General features: G+C 40.5%; 1 protein-coding gene across 7 annotated transcripts in view; it reads right to left on the reverse strand.

Moving 5' to 3' along the window:
- Positions 1–19588, reverse strand: part of rbm10 (RNA binding motif protein 10) — a 66623-nt gene that overhangs the window by 11222 nt on the left and 35813 nt on the right. For 6 of the 7 annotated variants that reach the window (XM_034006964.3, XM_034006962.3, XM_034006966.3 and 3 more), the window contains 14 exons: positions 16751–16837; positions 16058–16118; positions 15481–15633; positions 14368–14528; positions 13751–13848; positions 13038–13125; positions 9457–9643; positions 9054–9172; positions 8100–8217; positions 7070–7161; positions 4358–4519; positions 3361–3507; positions 2571–2633; positions 1868–2059 (listed from right to left, as the gene is read on the reverse strand). In XM_034006964.3, the coding sequence (XP_033862855.3) occupies positions 1868–2059; positions 2571–2633; positions 3361–3507; positions 4358–4519; positions 7070–7161; positions 8100–8217; positions 9054–9172; positions 9457–9643; positions 13038–13125; positions 13751–13848; positions 14368–14528; positions 15481–15633; positions 16058–16118; positions 16751–16837 (1728 nt within the window). The remainder of the gene's footprint in view (positions 1–1867; positions 2060–2570; positions 2634–3360; positions 3508–4357; positions 4520–7069; positions 7162–8099; positions 8218–9053; positions 9173–9456; positions 9644–13037; positions 13126–13750; positions 13849–14367; positions 14529–15480; positions 15634–16057; positions 16119–16750; positions 16838–19588) is intronic. The other variant, XM_034006963.3, reaches the window with a different exon arrangement.

Raw genomic sequence — 19588 nt, forward strand, 5'->3', positions numbered from 1 at the left:
AAGCTGTTTAGTATGCATTCTGGGAGTTGTAGTTCAAACTGGAGAGCGTGTCTACATGATTGCATTGTTTACAAGCACCCCAGAACTACATATCCCAGAGTGGTCTGATGTGCAGCGGCGGGATTCCTTGCTAAGAGGATTTAACAAAGTCTCGGTTGCTAGGCAGTTATCTTTTTATTATTAATAACTCATTTTTCCAGCAGTATTTTTTTTTTTTTTAATTGACTGCTACCGGTAAGGCACGGATACCTTTAATAACTTGTATTTTGGAAGTGGCAACTATATCCCTTCCCTTCCTGTGTCAGTTCGGGTATTTGTGGAGTATCCCTCCCTTTTTCAACTTCAATTCTCAGAGAAAGTTCTTCTTGAAAATTGATTTGTAACCAAATCGACTACGATGTCTCCTTTGTCTGATGACTTTTTTTTTTTTTTTTAATTTGTAAAAAGCAATTCTAAATATAAAATTCTCAATAACAGTCTTATAATATTAGCAGTATTGTGTGAAATTCAGCTATTCTTACTGGTTTACCCTAGCATATTAATGTCCCACAAATGATTGGACAGCTGCAAAACCAGGGCAGACATAGGTGGCGCTTATAAAGCCTCCCCAAAATAAATTGCCCAAACCCTCACAAGAAATTACTCTGACCAACAAAAAAAAATATTTGTGAGAGAAGTTCAATTTTTTTTCCCCGCAAGTGCGCAAAGCAGGTCTAACAAACATATTTCTCGTTTTCTTACTGCGCAACAGCCAGACCGCTAGGGCAGCTGGGATATCAAAAGACACAGGATTTACTTGCATTTCAATGTCATTGGAGGAGACAATGCTTGGCTGTTTTCACGCACCATAGTTTTGTGAGAATTTGTGACACTACAGTCAGAACACACTTCCTTCGACTGTTTGTACTCTAAATATGAAAACGTATTTCAATATTCTGATGAAAATGAATGGTTTTGCTTACCAAAGACAGTTTTCGGATACACAGGTAAACAAGGCTGTGACGGTACTGTTACAGTATCACCAAGGACCAAAATACCAGATATAGTTGCATTTCAATGTCATTCGAGGAGACAATGCTTGGCTGGTTTAACGTCCAGCCGATCTGAGCCCCATATATATATTTGAAAGTTTATGGTAAGAGTGCAGTTTTTTTTTTTTTTTTTTTTTGCAAATATACCTTATGAAATACGTTGAATGCCCCTTGATTATAAGTATGATAGTAAGTGCGGGTTTAGAGGCTTAATAGTAAGTATTAATAATTGATTTAAATTGGTATGAAGTGATGGAAATGGTGTTCGAAATTGGGGTAGGTACTATAGGACTGCTTAAAAGGTTAACGAATTTAAAAGTTTAAAAAAAAAAAGTTTACTTACTGTTTTTCTAATTTGCTTAAATAGGAATAACATGTTTTAAAGTACAAGCTAGTGCGATATTAAACTTCATTTATTTGGCCGCCTTATGTTGGGGGGGGGGGGGGGGGGGAAATAAGTCAAATATATATGTAGCATCCCTGAGTGGCTTCGAGGTCTGTTTTGTGCTACAAATTATTATACAAGCTCTCAAAGACACAGGAGAATGAATCCGGTTTACAGCTTTTATTTGTGTCCGTCAGTCCGACTACTTTTCAAACTCAACACAATGAATGGAACTTAGTATTCAGACTCGCTAGTAACAGAGTAACAAAAAAATGCAAGTCTTACTATATATATATATATATATATATATATATATATATATATATATATATATATATATATATATATATATATATATAATAATAATAAATAATACATCTGATGGGGAGAGTAACAATGTCTTTTTTCTATAATGTAAAGACATTACTAGGCAGCCCCCAGTGCTGATTACCTTGTGCAGCTCTGAGAGCTGCTGGTGTCTCAGCAGGGCCTCCTTGCTGGGGAACTGCCTCCTGCACAGCAGACAGGCCATCTTGTTCCAGTCGGTTAGCCTCTCCTCCCGGTCCTCGTTCCTCTCCGTCTCATCCTCGCTGTCACTCTCCCCACTGTACGCAGCCACCAGGCCTTGGGGTGGGCTGGCCTTCTGGAGACAGACAATGAGACAGGCTCGGGTCAAACTCACTGCTGCTTCACCACTGTACCAACACCAACAGCGCCCTGAACACAGGCTTGAAACAACATCACTCCACAACCTGCTGGACTGGAGCAAACACACTGCTGCTTCTCCACTGTACCAACCAACACCCCACCACCCTGGACACAGGATTGGAACAAATATCCATATTTCTCATTTTAAGAGATTGTTGTTTGATCATTTGAACCAGCCTTGTGATTGTATGCAATATGAAGTGAATACAATAATACATGGATTGTGAAACTGTGCTTGCTGTGTGCTTGTGTGTAACTGGAACTCGCTCCTGCCTTTGTAAACAAGCTGATTGCAGCTCAAATAGCTTTTCCAGCAAATAGAATTGTTAATAAATAAATACATTAATGAATTAATAAATACATGTAGTATCCGGTTTGAACCAGGACACTTGTGTGCTACAGTTCTATTGAGGAGATATGGAGTGGAGCAAAGCAGACACACTCACCCCCCTCTCCTCACTTCTTCTCAGCTGGTCCATCAAGGTCTGCGGTCTCTCTGCTAGAGTCCCCTGGATGGAAGATTGAGAGATTCATGGAGTGCATGTGTAAAAAAAAATATATATATATCAGTGCTGTCTAAAGAAATGGGAACATTTGGAAAATTACGAGATAAAGTGGTTTGGATTGCTTGTGCTTTAAATTATTTAATGGTGCAAGTTGACATTTTATGAAACACAGGATGACTAGCAGGATAAAACCAGTACATTTCTAATATAGACACGTGTCTCCATTAACTCTGACGTGCACTAAAGAACATCCTGGCCAAGCTGCTAACGAATGGATCAGCAGTTGTGTCTATTCAGGTATAGGCATCTGTGCCACACACTAAAAAATGGCAACTCGACTTTTTCTATGAGTTTTACTTCTCAAACTTAGAAGATGTGTATTGTTCGGTTTCAACACGCACAGACTGCATGTCAGGTTTGGTGGTCCAGTGGTTAAAGAAAAGGGCTTGATACCAGGAGGTTCCCGTTTTAAATCCTGGCTCAGCAACTGACTTACTGTGTGTGACCCTGAGCAAGTCACTTGACTTCCTTGTGCACCTTCCTTCGGATGAGGTAAAACCGAGGCCCTATTCTACTGTAAGTGACTCTGCAGCAGCAGTTGTGATGCATAGTTCACCCCCTACTCTTCAAGTCACTTTTGATAAAACCATCTGCTAAATGACTAATTAATAATAATAATAATACTAATAATAATAATAATAATAATAATATCATCACAGCTCCTCTGCACCTTCTTCTCCAGGATGGCGTAGCCGGCGTCGGCACTCGCTGACTCTCTCCTCTCATCCTCTCGTGAGTTCAGGGGAGTGAAGCTTGTTCTGAAATTCTCCTTCTGCTTGTTCAGGCTCTTTGCCCAACGCTCCATGTCCTTTGCAATCTGAAGAGAGTGAAGAGGTGAGAGACGAGCCCCGCTGCTTCCCTCCCAGTCCCTCAGCACAAGCTCACACTGTATCCCTCCCTCCCAGTCCCTCAGCACGAGATCACACTGCATCCCTCCCTCCCAGTCCCTCAGCACGCGATCACACTGCATCCATCCCTCCCAGTCCCTCTGCTCTAACCACTAGAGCAACACATCATCCCACAGCACTGAACCACTTTACCCTACTGCATCCCTCCCTCAGCTCTAACCACTAGAGCCACACTGCATCCCTTCATACCAGTCCCCCGGCCCTAACCACTAGGAAAAACAGATTCTCTGTGCTAACCGCTAGACCACACCACATCCATCGCTCCCACTCCCTGAGCTATAACTACTAACCCACACTGCATCCCTCCCTCCCAGTCCCCTCCCTCCTAGTCTCTCAGCACTGTCCCCATCGCTCCTAGTCAGCACTGTCCCCCTCCCTCCTAGTCTCTCAGCACTGTCCCCTCCCTCCTGGTCGCTCAGCACTGTCCCCTCCCTCCTGGTCGCTCAGCTCTGTCCCCTCCCTCCTGGTCTCTCGGCTCTGTCCCCCTCCATCCTAGTCTCTCAGCTCTGTCCCCTCCCTCCTGGTCTCTCAGCTCTGTCCCCTCCCTCCTGGTCTCTCAGCTCTGTCCCCTCCCTCCTGGTCTCTCAGCTCTGTCCCCTCCCTCCTGGTCTCTCAGCTCTGTCCCCTCCCTCCTGGTCTCTCAGCTCTGTCCCCTCCCTCCTGGTCTCTCAGCTCTGTCCCCTCCCTCCTGGTCTCTCAGCTCCGCACTGCCCCCTCACTGTGTGAGGGTGCTGTGCCGGGCAGCTCCTCTCCTCTCACCTGCTGGGCAGTCTTGTTCTTGGGTTTCTCCCTCTTCTCTTTGCTGCTGTTGGTCTGTGCAGAGCTGCCCTGCTGGTCGCTGCTCTTCTGTGCTGCAGGGATGTAGGTGCGTCTCTCTCCATCCCAGTACATGTACTGCTGGGTCTGGGTGTTGTAGTAATACTGCAACACACACAAAACAGCACAGCATTTCAATTGAAATAAATATAGCATTTTTTTGCTGTAGTTCTATAGAATTGATAGTGTCTGCCCATAGTAATTAAAAAAAAAAAAAAAAAAAAAAAAAAAGTAAATCCCAGCTCAAAAAGTTATGCTGGTTTTCCCCATAGAGACAAGGTTAAAGCCAGGTTGTCTAGCTAGGTATACGTACAGGGTGAATCATAACTCATGCAACATAGGCTATGTTTCCATTGCAGTGGATTTATTCTCTAAAAGCTTACGGATTTAAAAAATATGCGACAAGCTCAATGGAAATGGGTATAATTCGCAAAAACGTGTACATTTATTCAAACTTTTAAAAACCCTAGACCTTAGGGTTTTAGGAAAGTCGATATTTTCAGAAAATGCAAATTAAGATGCCTTAATGCGCATAACTTTAAATGGAAACAATTTTTTCACATAAAATAAGTGAATAACCCAAAGTGCACTGCAGCTCCTAAGGAAGTTCCTTACTGGGAGGAAACAATGTCGACTAACAGTAACAGGTGCAACTGGGGAGACTGCATATTCTACACAGCTAGCCAGCTTATACAGAGCGATAGCGATTCTCTTTTCTGTTGGTATCGGTGATCTTGGGCTGAACTGTTCTGGAGCAAAATACGGGTCAAGTTTAGAGCACAGTTCGTTAAAAGCTTCCCTGGTCATCCTGAAATGGGTACGCCAGCGTTGATCATTAAAATGATCTTGCACGATATTTTCTCAAAATATATTGCAACGCTTGTACACCCACTTTCGAGGTGGATTCCGTTTTGTGGTTGTGAGAAGTAACCGCTCCAGGTGATACAACTGCCTCTAGATCTTCTCCGTCTCATAACAACACTAATAACTGCTGAAGCAAGCTGGAGTAACAGCATCAGTATTATTTTGCCTTGAGTTTTTTTCTGCTAAAACCATTTTGCTGCTGAAAAGGGATAAAAGAAAAAACATAATATGAAAAGTGTGTGCTTATTAAACGTTTAACATTTCTCAAATTACAAGAAAAGGTGAAAATGCTCCTGTAATTTATTAGAAAATAGTAGGCTACCCTTATAGTAGGCTATAACCAAAATATCAGTTAATTAAGATTCTTATGGGGTAAAACAAATCAAGCTGTAGGTAGCCTATCGTACTGAATTTTACAATACAAAACGTATAGTATTCAAGTACACTGGTCAAATATTATGGTTAGATTTTCACCCGAGAATACTTACAGTATTATAATTATTTTTTGTGAATAATAAACTGGTGGGAAGTTATGGACAGTAGACTGCTGTTTAGTAAACTGGGGTTATTTGCTAGAACTGGGCAGACACATGGCAAATGACATTTAATAGAGAAAAGTGTAAAGTATTGCATACAGGCAATAAAAAGTGTGCTTTATAAATATCATATGGGAGATACTGAAATTGAAGAAGGAATCTATGAAACAGACCTAGGAGTTTATGTTGACTCAGAAATAGACCTCACCTAGAATATTGTGTTCAGTTCTGGTCACCTCGTTACAAAAAGGATATTGCTGCTCTAGAAAGTGTGCAAAGAAGAGCAACCAGAATTATCCCGGGTTTAAAAGGCATGTCGTGTGCAGACAGGCTAAAGGAATTGAATCTATTCAGTCTTGAACAAAGAAGACTACGCGGCGATCCGATTCAAACATTCAAAATCCTAAAAGGTATAGACAATGTCGACCCAGGGGACTTTTTTGATCTGAAAAAAGAAACAAGGACCAGGGGTCACAAATGGAGATTAGATAAAGGGGCACTCAGGACAGAAAATAGGAGGCACTTTTTTACGCAGATAATTTTGAGGGTCTGGAACCAACTCCCCAGTAATGTTGTTGAAGCTGACACCCTGGGATCCTTCAAGAAGCTGCTTGATGAGATTCTGGGATCAATAAACTACTAACAACCAAGCGAGCAAGATGGGCTGAATGGCCTCCTCTCGTTTGTAAACTTTCTTATGTTCTTGTGTTCTTATGTGATACGTCATCGTATATGTAAAATCGCATACATTAGTAAAGTAAAATCAGGTTAAAGAGTGGAAACGGTCTGTCGCACTATTTTTCTAGCGTATTTCAGTTTTCGATACGAATAATTTTAGCTCCGCCCACAAAGTCATCACGTCGGCCAGTTTGTCCGCTAGAAATTGATTTGAATGGAAACCCAATTTTAGGTTGATTATGCGCATTACTTTTGCCGAATTTCAAACGCGCATAAGACGTTATTCGCTTTGATATCTTAATGGAAACAGCCATTGTTCTTTTGCATTGTTTTCAATGTTGACATTATTGAACAGCCCTCTGGTGGCCAAACGGTGCGTCACAGAGTGTCTGTCAGACGATTTTTCCATTGCATTTTTCCATTGTGTACCCTGCAGTTTTCAGGATGATCAGACTAAGCTGCATGAATAATTATGAATCACGCTGTTGACAGCTACTTCTAGATTCTGCAAACTAGTTGGAGTCAAAGCTTTAAGCAAAACCATTTAGTTTATTTGCAGTGTCCCAGCCAGCCTTACCTGTGAGTTGGGGTCGTAGTAAAGCCCGGTTTGGGGGTCGTAGTAGTATCCAGACGCCTCGTCGTACTGGTACGTGGACACATCTGGTACAGCTGTAGAGAGTCACAAACACGACCCTCATTTCAGAGTGCTCAATAGGAGCTAGCACTGAAAGAACCCCTTCAACAACGCTAGTTTGAAATGCACATGCAGTTAACATGAAAACAGACAGGCCGTCATAGCCGACATCCACAGTATGTTCACTTTAGTTATAAAACTTTGTCTCATTCCTTTGTTTATAGATGCCATTTTATTAATACAAATATAAGACGTCAGAAAAATGCTTATTAATAATACGAATAATACTAATATTACTACTACTACTAATAATAATAATAATAATAATAATAATAATAATAATAATAATAATAATAATAATAATAATAATAATACTAAGCCCTAATTGTGTGTATTAACATAAAAACAAAAAGGAATCTATGGAAGACCTTGAATAAAGAAAATTACTCCTTGGTCCACAGTCCAGATCTCGATTGTTGAAGATAGTTGGACTGTGATGTATAAACCTCTCAGTTAAATAAACTGGTTTATTTTATATAGATACCAGGCTAAGACCAATTCTCCACAAGTGGGACGGATTTCACATTGAAAGTTATTTGCATACTAAATCAAGAAAAATGATCTTTTCAGGGTAACCAGATATCTCATTAGAGGCTGCCTTCGCCGCCTCCTCAAGACCCCCCTGTTCAGACTGCACTTGTGGATCATTGTAAATAGAACTTATTGCATGTGAGTTTCATATTGTGTTTTAGTAGTATAATTTGCATTTACTGTAAACTACACTATTTAAATATGAATCTTGCATTGTGACCTTGTACTGCCCTGTAACACATGTAAGTCGCTTGGATAAAGGAGTCTGCCAAATAAATAAATAAATAAGGCAACACATGACTGTAGAAGCTCAGCACAGGTGCTGAATGGTTTGGCAGGCTGGCACATGGAGTGAGTGGAGCGAGTGGGCCGGTGCACTCACGGTACTGCTGGCACTCCAGTGCTGTGCCGGGGGTGGCAAGCTCGCTCGTCGTGGCTGGCTGTGGCTTGCCCACAATTTCAGCTTTGTGGGCGGTCGGTGACTGGGAGTACAGTACAGCCTGGGGGAGAAGGAGGATTTCAGTGGAAAGGAATTTAACAGCTGTCTGTCTGTACCAATTTCTATCCAGAGAGCCCCAGATAATTTACAAATGAACTGCACACAATTTAAATGGGAATTATTTTCACAAGTTACTGTAAAAGTCCTCGAAAGGACAGCATTTAAGTTTTAAGCCCATCAACCATATTAAATATTGCACATAGAAGTGCTACAGCTTATACTCAGCTTTTACTCAAAGGCTGCATAATATGTTATGACTGTTTGAAGCTGGTAATAAACATGGGTGCATGTAACCAAGATCACTTAACACTGAGCTTATTTCAGTTTTAAAACACTGAAAGCTTTATTTAGTCCTTTTAGAAAAATGTTTCAAACTTTGCACGGTCATGGAAGCTTATTGAAATATGTCCTTTTGTACAGAACTGGATACAAGAGGGAGAATCACATACATCTCCATAAAGCTGTTTAAAGGGTTATTTTACTTCTTTAAATACCTAATTTAAAAAAAAAAATATATATATATATATATCTATCTATATATATATCTCATACCATCAATTTAATACTGTGACATCCCTAATACGAACATGAAAACCCATGTGTCACAACACTAACAATTTCATTATTGTTCTTTTAAATTATAATAAAAAAAAAAAAAGATTTTTTAAACATGGTTATTTTTGCTACCAGATGCATTTCAAGCAAACCCTGTTCATTGTGGAAACATTTTTTTGCTCGTTGTTTGTTAATGGGCCGAAACCAGGGTGTCCCCCACCTCGGTCTGTGTCTCCCTCCCTCCTTCTCTCTCACAGAGGTATAGCCCGTCAGATTCCTTACCTGTGCTGTCTGGATGCTGGTTGTTGTAGTGACATGCTGCTGGGATGTTGTTGCCTGGGGTAACTGGACTGTCTCCACTCCTGGTGCTTCAGGCTCCAATGATACAGCTGGATCAGCTACTAAAAAGAGAGAAAACTCTTGCTTTATTAATCTCAGTTAAAGTCAATGAATCACCTTCAATATCATGGCCACCCTTGTATTCAGTAATAAATCACCTCTCTAATAACATCACCATGCTTTAAAAACTGCGAAACCCTTTGAAACTTGAGTTATTCAAAATAAATTGAATCTATTTGAACAGTCTGTTATCAGGAGCTACAGAGAAAGGTTGGTAGCTCATACAGTATTGAACCCTTTTGAAGCCCCTTCTTTGTTAATGTGAAGTCGTTCCGATGGCACTGACCTATGGTGGATGGCAGGTATGCCCCCATGAGCCCTGCCCCTGTGTTGCTGGCTGTGGTGACTGCGGGAGGCATGCTCTGCCCATCGTAGCCCTGCTGGTACTCCTGGGCCTCTGCGTACAGCACGCCTGGCTGCTGGTACAGGCTGTAATCCCCCTGCTGAGACACGGCCCCCGAGCTCTGTACAGTCTGCAAACACAAGCACAACAGAACTTTCATTACTCTCGTGCTGCGGGTGGAGGTGGAGGTGGTTCTGACGGGAAAACAATTTAGAAACAAACCGCTTATCCTTAGCCTTGGTCAGATAATTTGTCATGGAATACATTTTCATTGTTATGCTGCTGACACACAATTATATCTGCAGGCTAAACCTGGGGCAGGACTGGATGTTTCTGTTCTACATGACTGTTGTGGGGAATTAAAATATGGATGCAAACAAATTTCTCGCAGCTGAATTGTGATAAAAATGAGGTGATGTTAATTGGCTCCTCAAAACAGCTTTGCAATAGCGTCAGTTTATTAATTGATGGTGTGGAAATAAATTTTACTGCTATAGACCGTCTCTGTCCATGCAGAGAAGCTGGTTCACACTTATTTCCCACATGTATTGATTATTGTAATGTTCTGTTGGCTGGGGTGTCTGGCAAGGTCCTTCAGAGACTCCAGCTGGTACAGAATTCAGCAGCTTGGGTTTAAACTAGAACCGCTGGATCTGAGCATATCCACAGTCCTGGCCTCCCTCCATTCGCTGCCAGTGAGGTTCAGGGTCGATTTTAAGATTTTACTTCTTACCTACATGGCACTTAATGATTTGGCTCCTAAATATCTTAAAGACCTCTTACATGTTTCTGCCCCCTCTCGCGCCCTGCGATCAACTGATCTAAATCTTCTTGTGGTTCTTAAAGCTAGGCTGCTGTCGATGGGTGAACAGGTGTTTTCTTGCTATGTCCCGTGGCTGTGGAACTCACTGCCACTCATTGTAAGGGAGGCCCCTTCTCTTCATGTTTTTAAATTTCGCCTGAAGATGTAATTTTACACTGAAGGTTTTAATTTTTTTTTTTTTAATTGAATTGCTGTTGATTTTATTTTTCTTTTGCTGGGTTTGTTGTATTGTTCCTGTTGAACAGCGCCTTGAGATCTCTTGAAAGGCGCTTTATAAATTCAATACATTTATTATTATTATTATTATTTATTATTTTTATTATTATTAAACTCATGAAACTTGGCATTAACATTATTTAGCAGAAGTTGTTGAGAATTCTGGGTATATACCGCTTGCCTTTCACAAATATGAACACCTCCTAAAAGAACACTTTGGCTAAGAGAACATCCTTGTTGTGAAACTGAATATTCCCATTGTAAATGCTCCGCTTAAAGGAACAGGAACTTCACTTAAAAGAACACCTTTTTGGAACCAATAGCGATTTGTTGCTAACTGATTTAGAATAGTAGTTTTGTAACAAACTTAAATGGTTTATTCAATCTTTTCAAAACTGATTTGTCATCGTGAGAGTAATCTAGAGCTGCTGCTGCATTTCTGAATGTGTGTGTAGGGCGGTGCTGTGTTAATAAGCATTGTGTTAATTAATTCTCTTATTCATAATTACTGTTAGCACCACTGCTGCATTTTTTGCGTATGTAGGGGTGCTCTGTCTGTCAGTTAGTTTATTATTATAGTTTATTAACATATGCTTGCCTATTGCTTTTCTCTTACTTATAGTCAGCACTCAGATATACGACTCTCAGATACAAAGACCATCTCTTCAATGTTATAATTTATTTGATTCTGTCACAGCCTGCGTTTTATTTTATTTTTTCCTTGCACGCAAATTGCATTGCCTTGTACATTTTACGCAGTTCTGTGCACGGCTAACATTGTGATTTCATTTTGCTGTTGGGTCGTTAATGGGGAATTTTACATACTGCTACAACACAGCAGATTTAAAAAGTACAGTATGTACTGTATTACAGTCCATGTGTCCTCTCTTTTGGCAAGTGATTTTCAGAATCATACCGTTCTGAATTAAAATACTTCTGTTGAAAATATAGTATTGTACTAACAAAACCAACTACAGTACATCTAAATGGAATGGACAAGGGTTGGAATGAAAAAATCAGTCACACTTGTTTAACCTTCAGTGAAGTCAACATTTTATAGGGTCGGATATGTGAGTGCCAACTGTATTCTGTTAATTTAACGCTGACTATTGCATAGGTTCTTATCTTAACCACTGCCTTCCCGCGACACAGTGTGTGTGTGTATATATATATATATATATATATATATATATATATATATATATATATATATATATATATATAAAGTTTCAGTGGGAGTTATTCTTGGCTCACTCTGATAAGGCAGTAACTGTGCGTGCTGCGCTTATTCTTAAAATAACATATAAAAATGCAAATATTTTTAAATAGCATGTTTACATAGATAACCATTAATAAACTAAAATAAGAGAGGATAGATAGCATCTTGCTTTGTTTCAATCTGGCAAATTTGTGAACACTACTGTTTTAAAGATCGCTCATCTCCAGTACAATTATTCAGAGAAAGTGGATTTGTAACTAAATCTACTACGGTGTTTCCCTTGTCTGGTGAAATTAAAAAACATATATAGAGAAAATTAAATTAGATGGCCTGGCTTCCACTTTGAAGACCACTGGTCTAAGGGAACACTTTGGCTAAGAAAGAGAACACTTCGCTTGCGTCCCAAGGGGTGTTCTCTTAGCCAGAGACTACTGTACAGTCAAATATTGCTCCTGTTAACATCACACATCTGCTTATTATCATCAAGCTGAAATGTCCCAACCACAACATAATGGGAGTCAATGGAAACACAGTTCTGATAATATCACTTGGTTAATGTCACACTCTGTTTGATATCAAGGAAATCTAAGTCATACAATTGATTTCAACCCCACTAAATATCACTTCAACATGCCTGCATCAACTGTCCTGTATTTTGACACCATCTGTATGCACCATATTCGCTTTCAGACCCTGAAGTAGTTCACTGTACCAGTTTACCGGTTAAACCTGGAGTGGAACGACCCTCCAGGACCATGACTCCATCACCCCTGGTTTAGAGTTTAAAACTTGACTTTTTCCTAAATGTTTAGCCACTGTCAAAGAAATGCATGTCAAATATAGGCCAGCTGTAGCAATTATACAGTAGGAAGTGTGCAGTGCAGATAGGAATTCCCAGCTGAAAACTGATGAATAAATAAAAGAAAAACTGCAACACAGCAAAATGAGATGTTTTGTGTAAAATGTCTGTATGACAAGGCCTCCCGGCACCAAGTTTATCTTTACACCTGGCACTTAGAAACTCTTGTGATAAACCTCACCTGATGCCATGATTCATGCAACATAATCAGCACCTACTGCCCTGAACCCAACTGAAAAAGACACTGTCCGAAATGTCCTGAACTTCGATAATAATTAAGTCATTTTCCCAACCTTTCAATGTTTTCTCATGGATCCTGTAACTGAGTTTACCGACCTGGGCTGGCCAGCTGTTGGTTTTTAAAGGGAGAGAGATCAGTGTTTAAGGTTTAACTCCAGTTTGGTTACCTGGGTAACGGCCCACTGAGCCGCGGCGATGGCAGTGCTGGCAACTGTGGCAGCACTGACCCGACTACCATCTGTCAGGAACACATCCCTGAGAGAGAGCGAGAGAGAGAGAGCGAGAGAGAGAAATACTGAGCAAAGTACAGGCTTAGTGACCACAGCCAAGATCAAAACCAGACACACACACACACACACACGAGTAGGCTGTGTACCCAATGAATATCAAATGAGATGGGTTGTATAAAAATACACGAAACTAAACTGTTAAGCTGAGGGAACACAAAGCCACTTTTTCAGGAACAATGGCTTAAAACCTGGTTCCAGGAGACCTAGTTTGAGGCAACTTTGCTGAATCCCACCCCAAGTCTTCCCTGGTGTGGCACACCACTGCAGTGGAAACCTTGTTATAAGCCACAAAATGGCTTCGTGTTCCCTCAGCTTTAGACAATAAAATAATGAAGCAGTATCTCAGTTTAATCTAATTTTTTTGCTACTATTTAATCTGCTTTTTCATTTTAGTAAACTAAACCTGCATTGGGTTTGAGATATTCACTTTTCATATGTTTGATGGTCCGGCTCCTTAAGTGGCCACTGGTTGTCAGAATGACTCTTAACTGAAAAGGTTTGATAGCTCTGCTTTAATAGGATTACAGAATTGAAGATTTGAGAATAGATCTGGTACTACATATCACATTCCTCCGGTCGTAAGCGGTTACCGTTTGGACCCCTTGGCAAACTCCACAGCGACGATTTTCCCATCAATGTTTAGGGGAGGCTGGAGAGCCTGCAGAATCTGCAAGAGCTGAGATGCCTCCTGAAACACAAAGCACCCGACAGTTACTGCTTTACAATCCATTTCAGTACCTCTAACAACAAGCAACACCAGCACTGCCTCCCCATTTAACACACCGAATTATTGAAAATATTATTTTTTGGAGGGGGCTGAAGAGGAGAAGGAGATATTTAAGAAATAAGTGGTCCAAACAGTTTGTCTCATCTTTCATTCGGCAATCATTTGAAAGACTCATTCCTTGCTGGCTGACTCCTGTAAGTGATTCATTCTTTAGCAACACAACTCAATAAATAGCTCTAAAAATCAGGACCAAGTGCAGAGATACGGAAACTGAGCGACCCTGAGCATGACAGAAATACTAAGCATGTTTCAATATTTCTGAAAAGGAGTGTATATGATCATGTTTTAATGCAATGTCTCTATGCAGTAAAGGAGTGTATATGATCATGTTTTAACTGCAGTTTCTCTATGCAGTAAAGGCGTGTACGTAAGCATGTTTTAACTGCAGTTTCTCTATACAGTAAAGGCATGGAGTCTCACCACGATGGTGGTGAGCTGCAGGAAGGCGAAGCCACGGTTCAGCTGGGTCTGCTTGTCCTTGATGAGACGCACATTGGAGGGAGAGAGGGTGGCGAAGGGGGCCAAAGCTGCCAGGATTGCCTCCAGAGAGGTGTGGGGGCCCAGGTTCCGCAGAATCAGAGCTGAGGGGAGAGGGAGTGGTTAGACTGCACTGTGCTGCTAACAAAACTCAACAGCACTGAAGTAGTCACATACACATCTCCTGCCAAGGCTGTATATACAGGATCCATCAGGATTTGGATACAAAGGCCCTATCAGTGTGACCTACATTTACAAATACAGACTGACAGAAGCCTCCATGTAATATAATAACAATAATATCTTTATTTTTATGTAGCGCCTTTCATAGTGGACCACCATCACAAAGCGCTTTACAGAGGTAGGCTGTGAACTGTGCATTATATGCAGAGTCACTTACAATAGGACATTGTAGCCTTGTATTCTGATACTCTCAATGATTTGTGCTAAAGAATGCACTTGGCAAGTTGCCTCCCAATTGGATAAGCAGTTCTCAAGGTAAATATGAAATTGTGAAACACACCCCATATCATCGGCTGACAATGATCACATCTCATGGGCCCTATTTTACACTGCACTGTAATGATAAGGCACAACTTATTTCATTTAATAAAGCGTGATGCCAAAAATCCTGCTTTCTGTAATACACCCTTTCATTTTACTCCTGAACAACATGCATTTTGACATCCTTCATTTGGGATATTTAACTTCACTGAAGACAATCATCTTACTGTCCAGCAGCATACCCTCCGACACTCTCTTTCCATCACAATTAACCATTTTCTAAAGACACGCACAACTCAACAGCGTTTTCAATACTGAAATACTGATGTATCGTGTAGATGTGACACGCGTACAGCATTTGTGTATATGGAAACGACCTAATTGAATACACTGTACACATTCCACATATGAACACTGCAGCTGACTACACTGGACAAGCAACACTTTGATGAAGGTTAAACTGCTGACATGGTGTATTGAATGAGATTTCACTCCCTGTCATTGACAATGGTTAAACCGTTGACATGGTGTACTGAATGAGGCTTCACTCACTGTCATTGGCAGCCTCTCCACTCTGGGGTGGCACCCCCAGTGGCAGAGTGGCAGCCTGGCTGTAGATGGTGGGCAGTGGTAAGAGGCCCTGTGCCTGCTCCTTCAGATGCCCCAAGGGCACATCCTTGCGGTTCTGGGGCTTCAGCTCTGCTTCTGGAAAGAGAGAGACAGAGGTTAAGGCTATCTCAGTAGGGTTAACAAATATAGTTTCTTGTTACTAATGAATGTGTTGCTGTGTTTTATAGTGTAGAAAAAAAGAATTGCTCAGTGTACAGCACACAACAGGCAATGCCTGTGTAAAACACTAGATTATAACTGCATACGCTGGGCTGCTGTAGTTCTGCTGGGTGTTACAGTGTGGTCACACCAGCATTGCCCCGTGTACAGGACAGTATTTTTATTTGGTTGTTTCAACATGTAACAACTTTGTAACAGCACCACATGACATCTTGTTTCCTGTGGGTCTGGTTAGATTGAGGTGACTCAGAAATCGGAATGGAAAAGGATTTCAAACCAGAGGCAATTCAACTGAACCCAATTCAAACACTCTCCAAGCCCTTTCAAATCCTCAACGTACCCGACTTTGGGACTCCGCATTTGAAACATTTCTCCCGCCGTTTGAAATTCTGCACGACACACTGCAAAGAACAAATAGATATATTGCATTCATACATTTTAAGGTTTGAACTTCTGACTCGTGTGTTACCTAAGTTGTATCCTGAATATAAAACCCACTGCAAAGCAAAAAGACTTAGACCATAATTTTACCGTATGTATTTCAATGGCTAAGTGTGACACTTAAATGTGTACACTCGTTATTATTATAATAGCTTCAAATTACATTTCCAAGGCTTTTTTTTGTTTGTTTTGTCCTTACATTTTTATAATGTTTGTAATCATTCTGAATGGTTCTTATTGAAATGACTAGAATATTGTGTCATACAGTTTTGATAAATCTGTGTTTACCTGCTTTTACCAGACTTCAGGAGCTGCTCCTCAGTTCTAGTTCCCTGCCATAGACATGCCCTGTAGGCTTGATCAGTTATTATGATCAGTACCATCTAGTGACAAGTTAGTGTACTGCCAGAAAGACTAAGAGAAACCAGATCACTAGCTCCTAACCTCAGATGAACTGTGTGATGCACCTTCACACAGACTTATCAAAAATAAAACACAGCTTATGAGTGGCAGTATGAAGACAACAATAAAAAAAAAACCTCACATTTTCCAATGTTAGTACGACTGAGTGTTAAATAGCTGCTGAAGTTACCTTGAAGCAGAGCCAGTCCTCATTAGCCTTGGGTTTGGGATCGCTGTAGTACATGGACACTCGCTGGCCTAGGACAGTTAGGGTCCTCTGAAAGAGAGTCAAAACACAAAGAGAATGAGGACCCAGGGAGTGGAAGGGGCACGGGGCTCAGACACAAACAACAGAGAGAGAGAGAGAGAGAGAGAGAGAGAGAGAGAGAGAGAGAGAGAGAGTGAGCGAGCGAGCGAAAGAGGGTGTGAGAGAGAGATAGAGAGAGAGAGAAAGATATAACCTTCAGCTCAAGGGAAACAACGGCCTCTTAGCCTCAGAATAGGAGATGGTTTGGAACCCGGGACTTTGCCATCCACTGCTGGGGATCCCCAAAACCAGCACCCAGCTAAACCCACCCTGCCCTGCCTGCTGCTGGGCACAGAGCTGCTACCAAGGGGCATCCAGCCACTAGAAAGAGCAAAACTTCCAGAGAGGTCAACATCTGCTAAACAACTACAGCACTCTACCAACCCACAGGTAGCCTTACATCAGTCCCATCTTAATACTGCTGGGGAGTTCATTTTGAAATCTTACACTTAAATCTGAGACACAAGAGGCATGTAAAATTCTTACAAGATCAGAACAGACATATTATACAAGATCTGACAAAAAATTGTAATGATACAGTATACACCTTCAGTATATTTAAAAAAAAAAAATCAACTGCTCTACATATTAAAATACTTACTGTGCCATTTACTGCTTTCCTAAATAAAACACAAACAGCAGAGTCCCTCTGCTTACATCTGCAATTAATATGCCAGGTTTAACAGACCTTGATTAGCCCATAATCTTTGTCTAGCTTACTGAAGGTAACAGAAGTCCCAGATTTGTCCTAATCAGGGTCTCTGAAACCAGTTGATAGAGTAAAAAGCTACTTGACTGTTACAAAGGTAAGACTTGATACAATTTTAGAATTAACGCAGCTTTACAACCCATACCAAACAACTCACAAGAAACAAAATCGTAAACTCCAAAATCAAATCTATTCGCCAGTGCAATAAGATTAAAAAAAAAAAAAAAAAAACACAAAACTGTTTTATCTAAAGCCAGTTAAAACGAGACAAAGAACAAATAAATAAAAAAGAAATGCATAACCTCTCTGGAAAAAGGGGACACCTTGACAAGTCAGCTATTAGTTCCCAGTGGTGACTTCCAACAAGAGGAACAGGTTTAATAAACCCTGAAGTGGAGAGGTGGAAGCCAGCACATTTCTTCCAGGAAAGCACCTCTGCCTGACTGCCTACACAGGAATACTAATCTACAGCACGGACGCTCCACAACCACAGGCCCCTTTCAAAACCTCCGCAACGCAAAAGGGATGCACAGATGGGTTGTGTGCCACTTTAGCAGTCCGTACAGGTAATGGGATGGTATAAAACAGAAAGGAAATGCAATGCTGTGTTAAAAAGGAACTAGTTTAGCTACTTCATGATCACGTGCATTTAAAAGAGGGCTGCAGTGTGGAATAAAAGCACAATGGCATTACACATGTTTGCTTTCTAGGGGTGTTGGATTCAGTTCTCTTTACACTTTTACAGCATAAATTACTACTGTCTAAGTCTAAAAACATCTGACTCTAAAAATACAAAATTGGGTTTTGTTGAACCCGATTCTTTTTAAAATTGAATCAAGCTAACCTGTTTTTTTTTTTTTTTTTTTTTTTTAGCCAATTGTAGACTTCACATTCTAGCACTTCTAGCATTACACAGCTGTATAGAACACAAACTCATTTCAACAGTTTTTAACATTTTTTACAACGGCTGTAGTCCAAGATTAAAATGAGGCTACAATGTAAGCGCTCCATTATCAACACCCCTAGGTCTTTTTCCAGGTGAGCATTAAGTAGGTTCTAAAATAGAAAGACAAGACGATAAAAGGTCAAATAATTAGTAATAAAAGCGTTTTGATAAAACTAATAAGAGTTATGTTTTGAAAGTTCCTGTGGCTGTTCCCTACACAGATTTCAAAGTGAACCCCCTTGCTCTCCAAATCCCCCCTCCCCCCCTCCCCCCCTCCCCCCCCAGCACAGAGGCTAAAGGGGGCTCTGTTCCACACGATATCCAAAGAGAAAAACAACCCAGCAGAACCAGCTAAGACCGGGGTGTGAGGGGTGGCAAAGGATGGGGTGGGGGGCGTATTGGATCTTGCTTAGCTACAAAAAAAAAAACATCATTGCTCTTTGGCATTCACATTGGTTACATTTGCAGTACATATTTAAATCAAATAAAATAGTAATAAACAAAATTTAAATCACAAGAAAACTTTTTTTTTTTCTTTCATTAAACTAAAATAAACTTCTGTCTAGAGAGTACATCTGCTGACTTGGTCAAGGGGACAATACCTGGTCCACACAACTCTCCCTCCACTTCAAATCTATTCACTTCCATTCACTTACCCATTGTTTTCTTTGTTATTTTTTATACCACTTTTTCTTATGTTTCTGCAATATTTACTAATGATGGCTTTTAAAAGTTCATTTTCTTACCTCTTAAAATAGGGAACACCAGGCAACTTTTTAATCAAGGACATTTTCCAGCAATTTTCACAGTCAAGTAGCTCAAATGAAGATTGTTTAGTATTTGTAGTTTTTTTCATGTGGTGAAAATTGCTGAAAAATGTCCAGAAAATTTCTTTGCCTGAAAGTTGTAGAAAGTGACAAGCAAAGATCAAGATGACTGTTACCTGGCTGATAACAGACGTGTATTTACAATGGAAAAACACATCCCCAATCTGCCATTCCTATCAAATAACTATGAATGAATAATAAACTGATGTAGTTCACATTTAGTTACCGGTTATATAAAT

The sequence above is a fragment of the Acipenser ruthenus genome, chromosome 56 (assembly GCF_902713425.1).
Source record: "Acipenser ruthenus chromosome 56, fAciRut3.2 maternal haplotype, whole genome shotgun sequence".
Classification (NCBI taxonomy): domain Eukaryota; kingdom Metazoa; phylum Chordata; class Actinopteri; order Acipenseriformes; family Acipenseridae; genus Acipenser; species Acipenser ruthenus.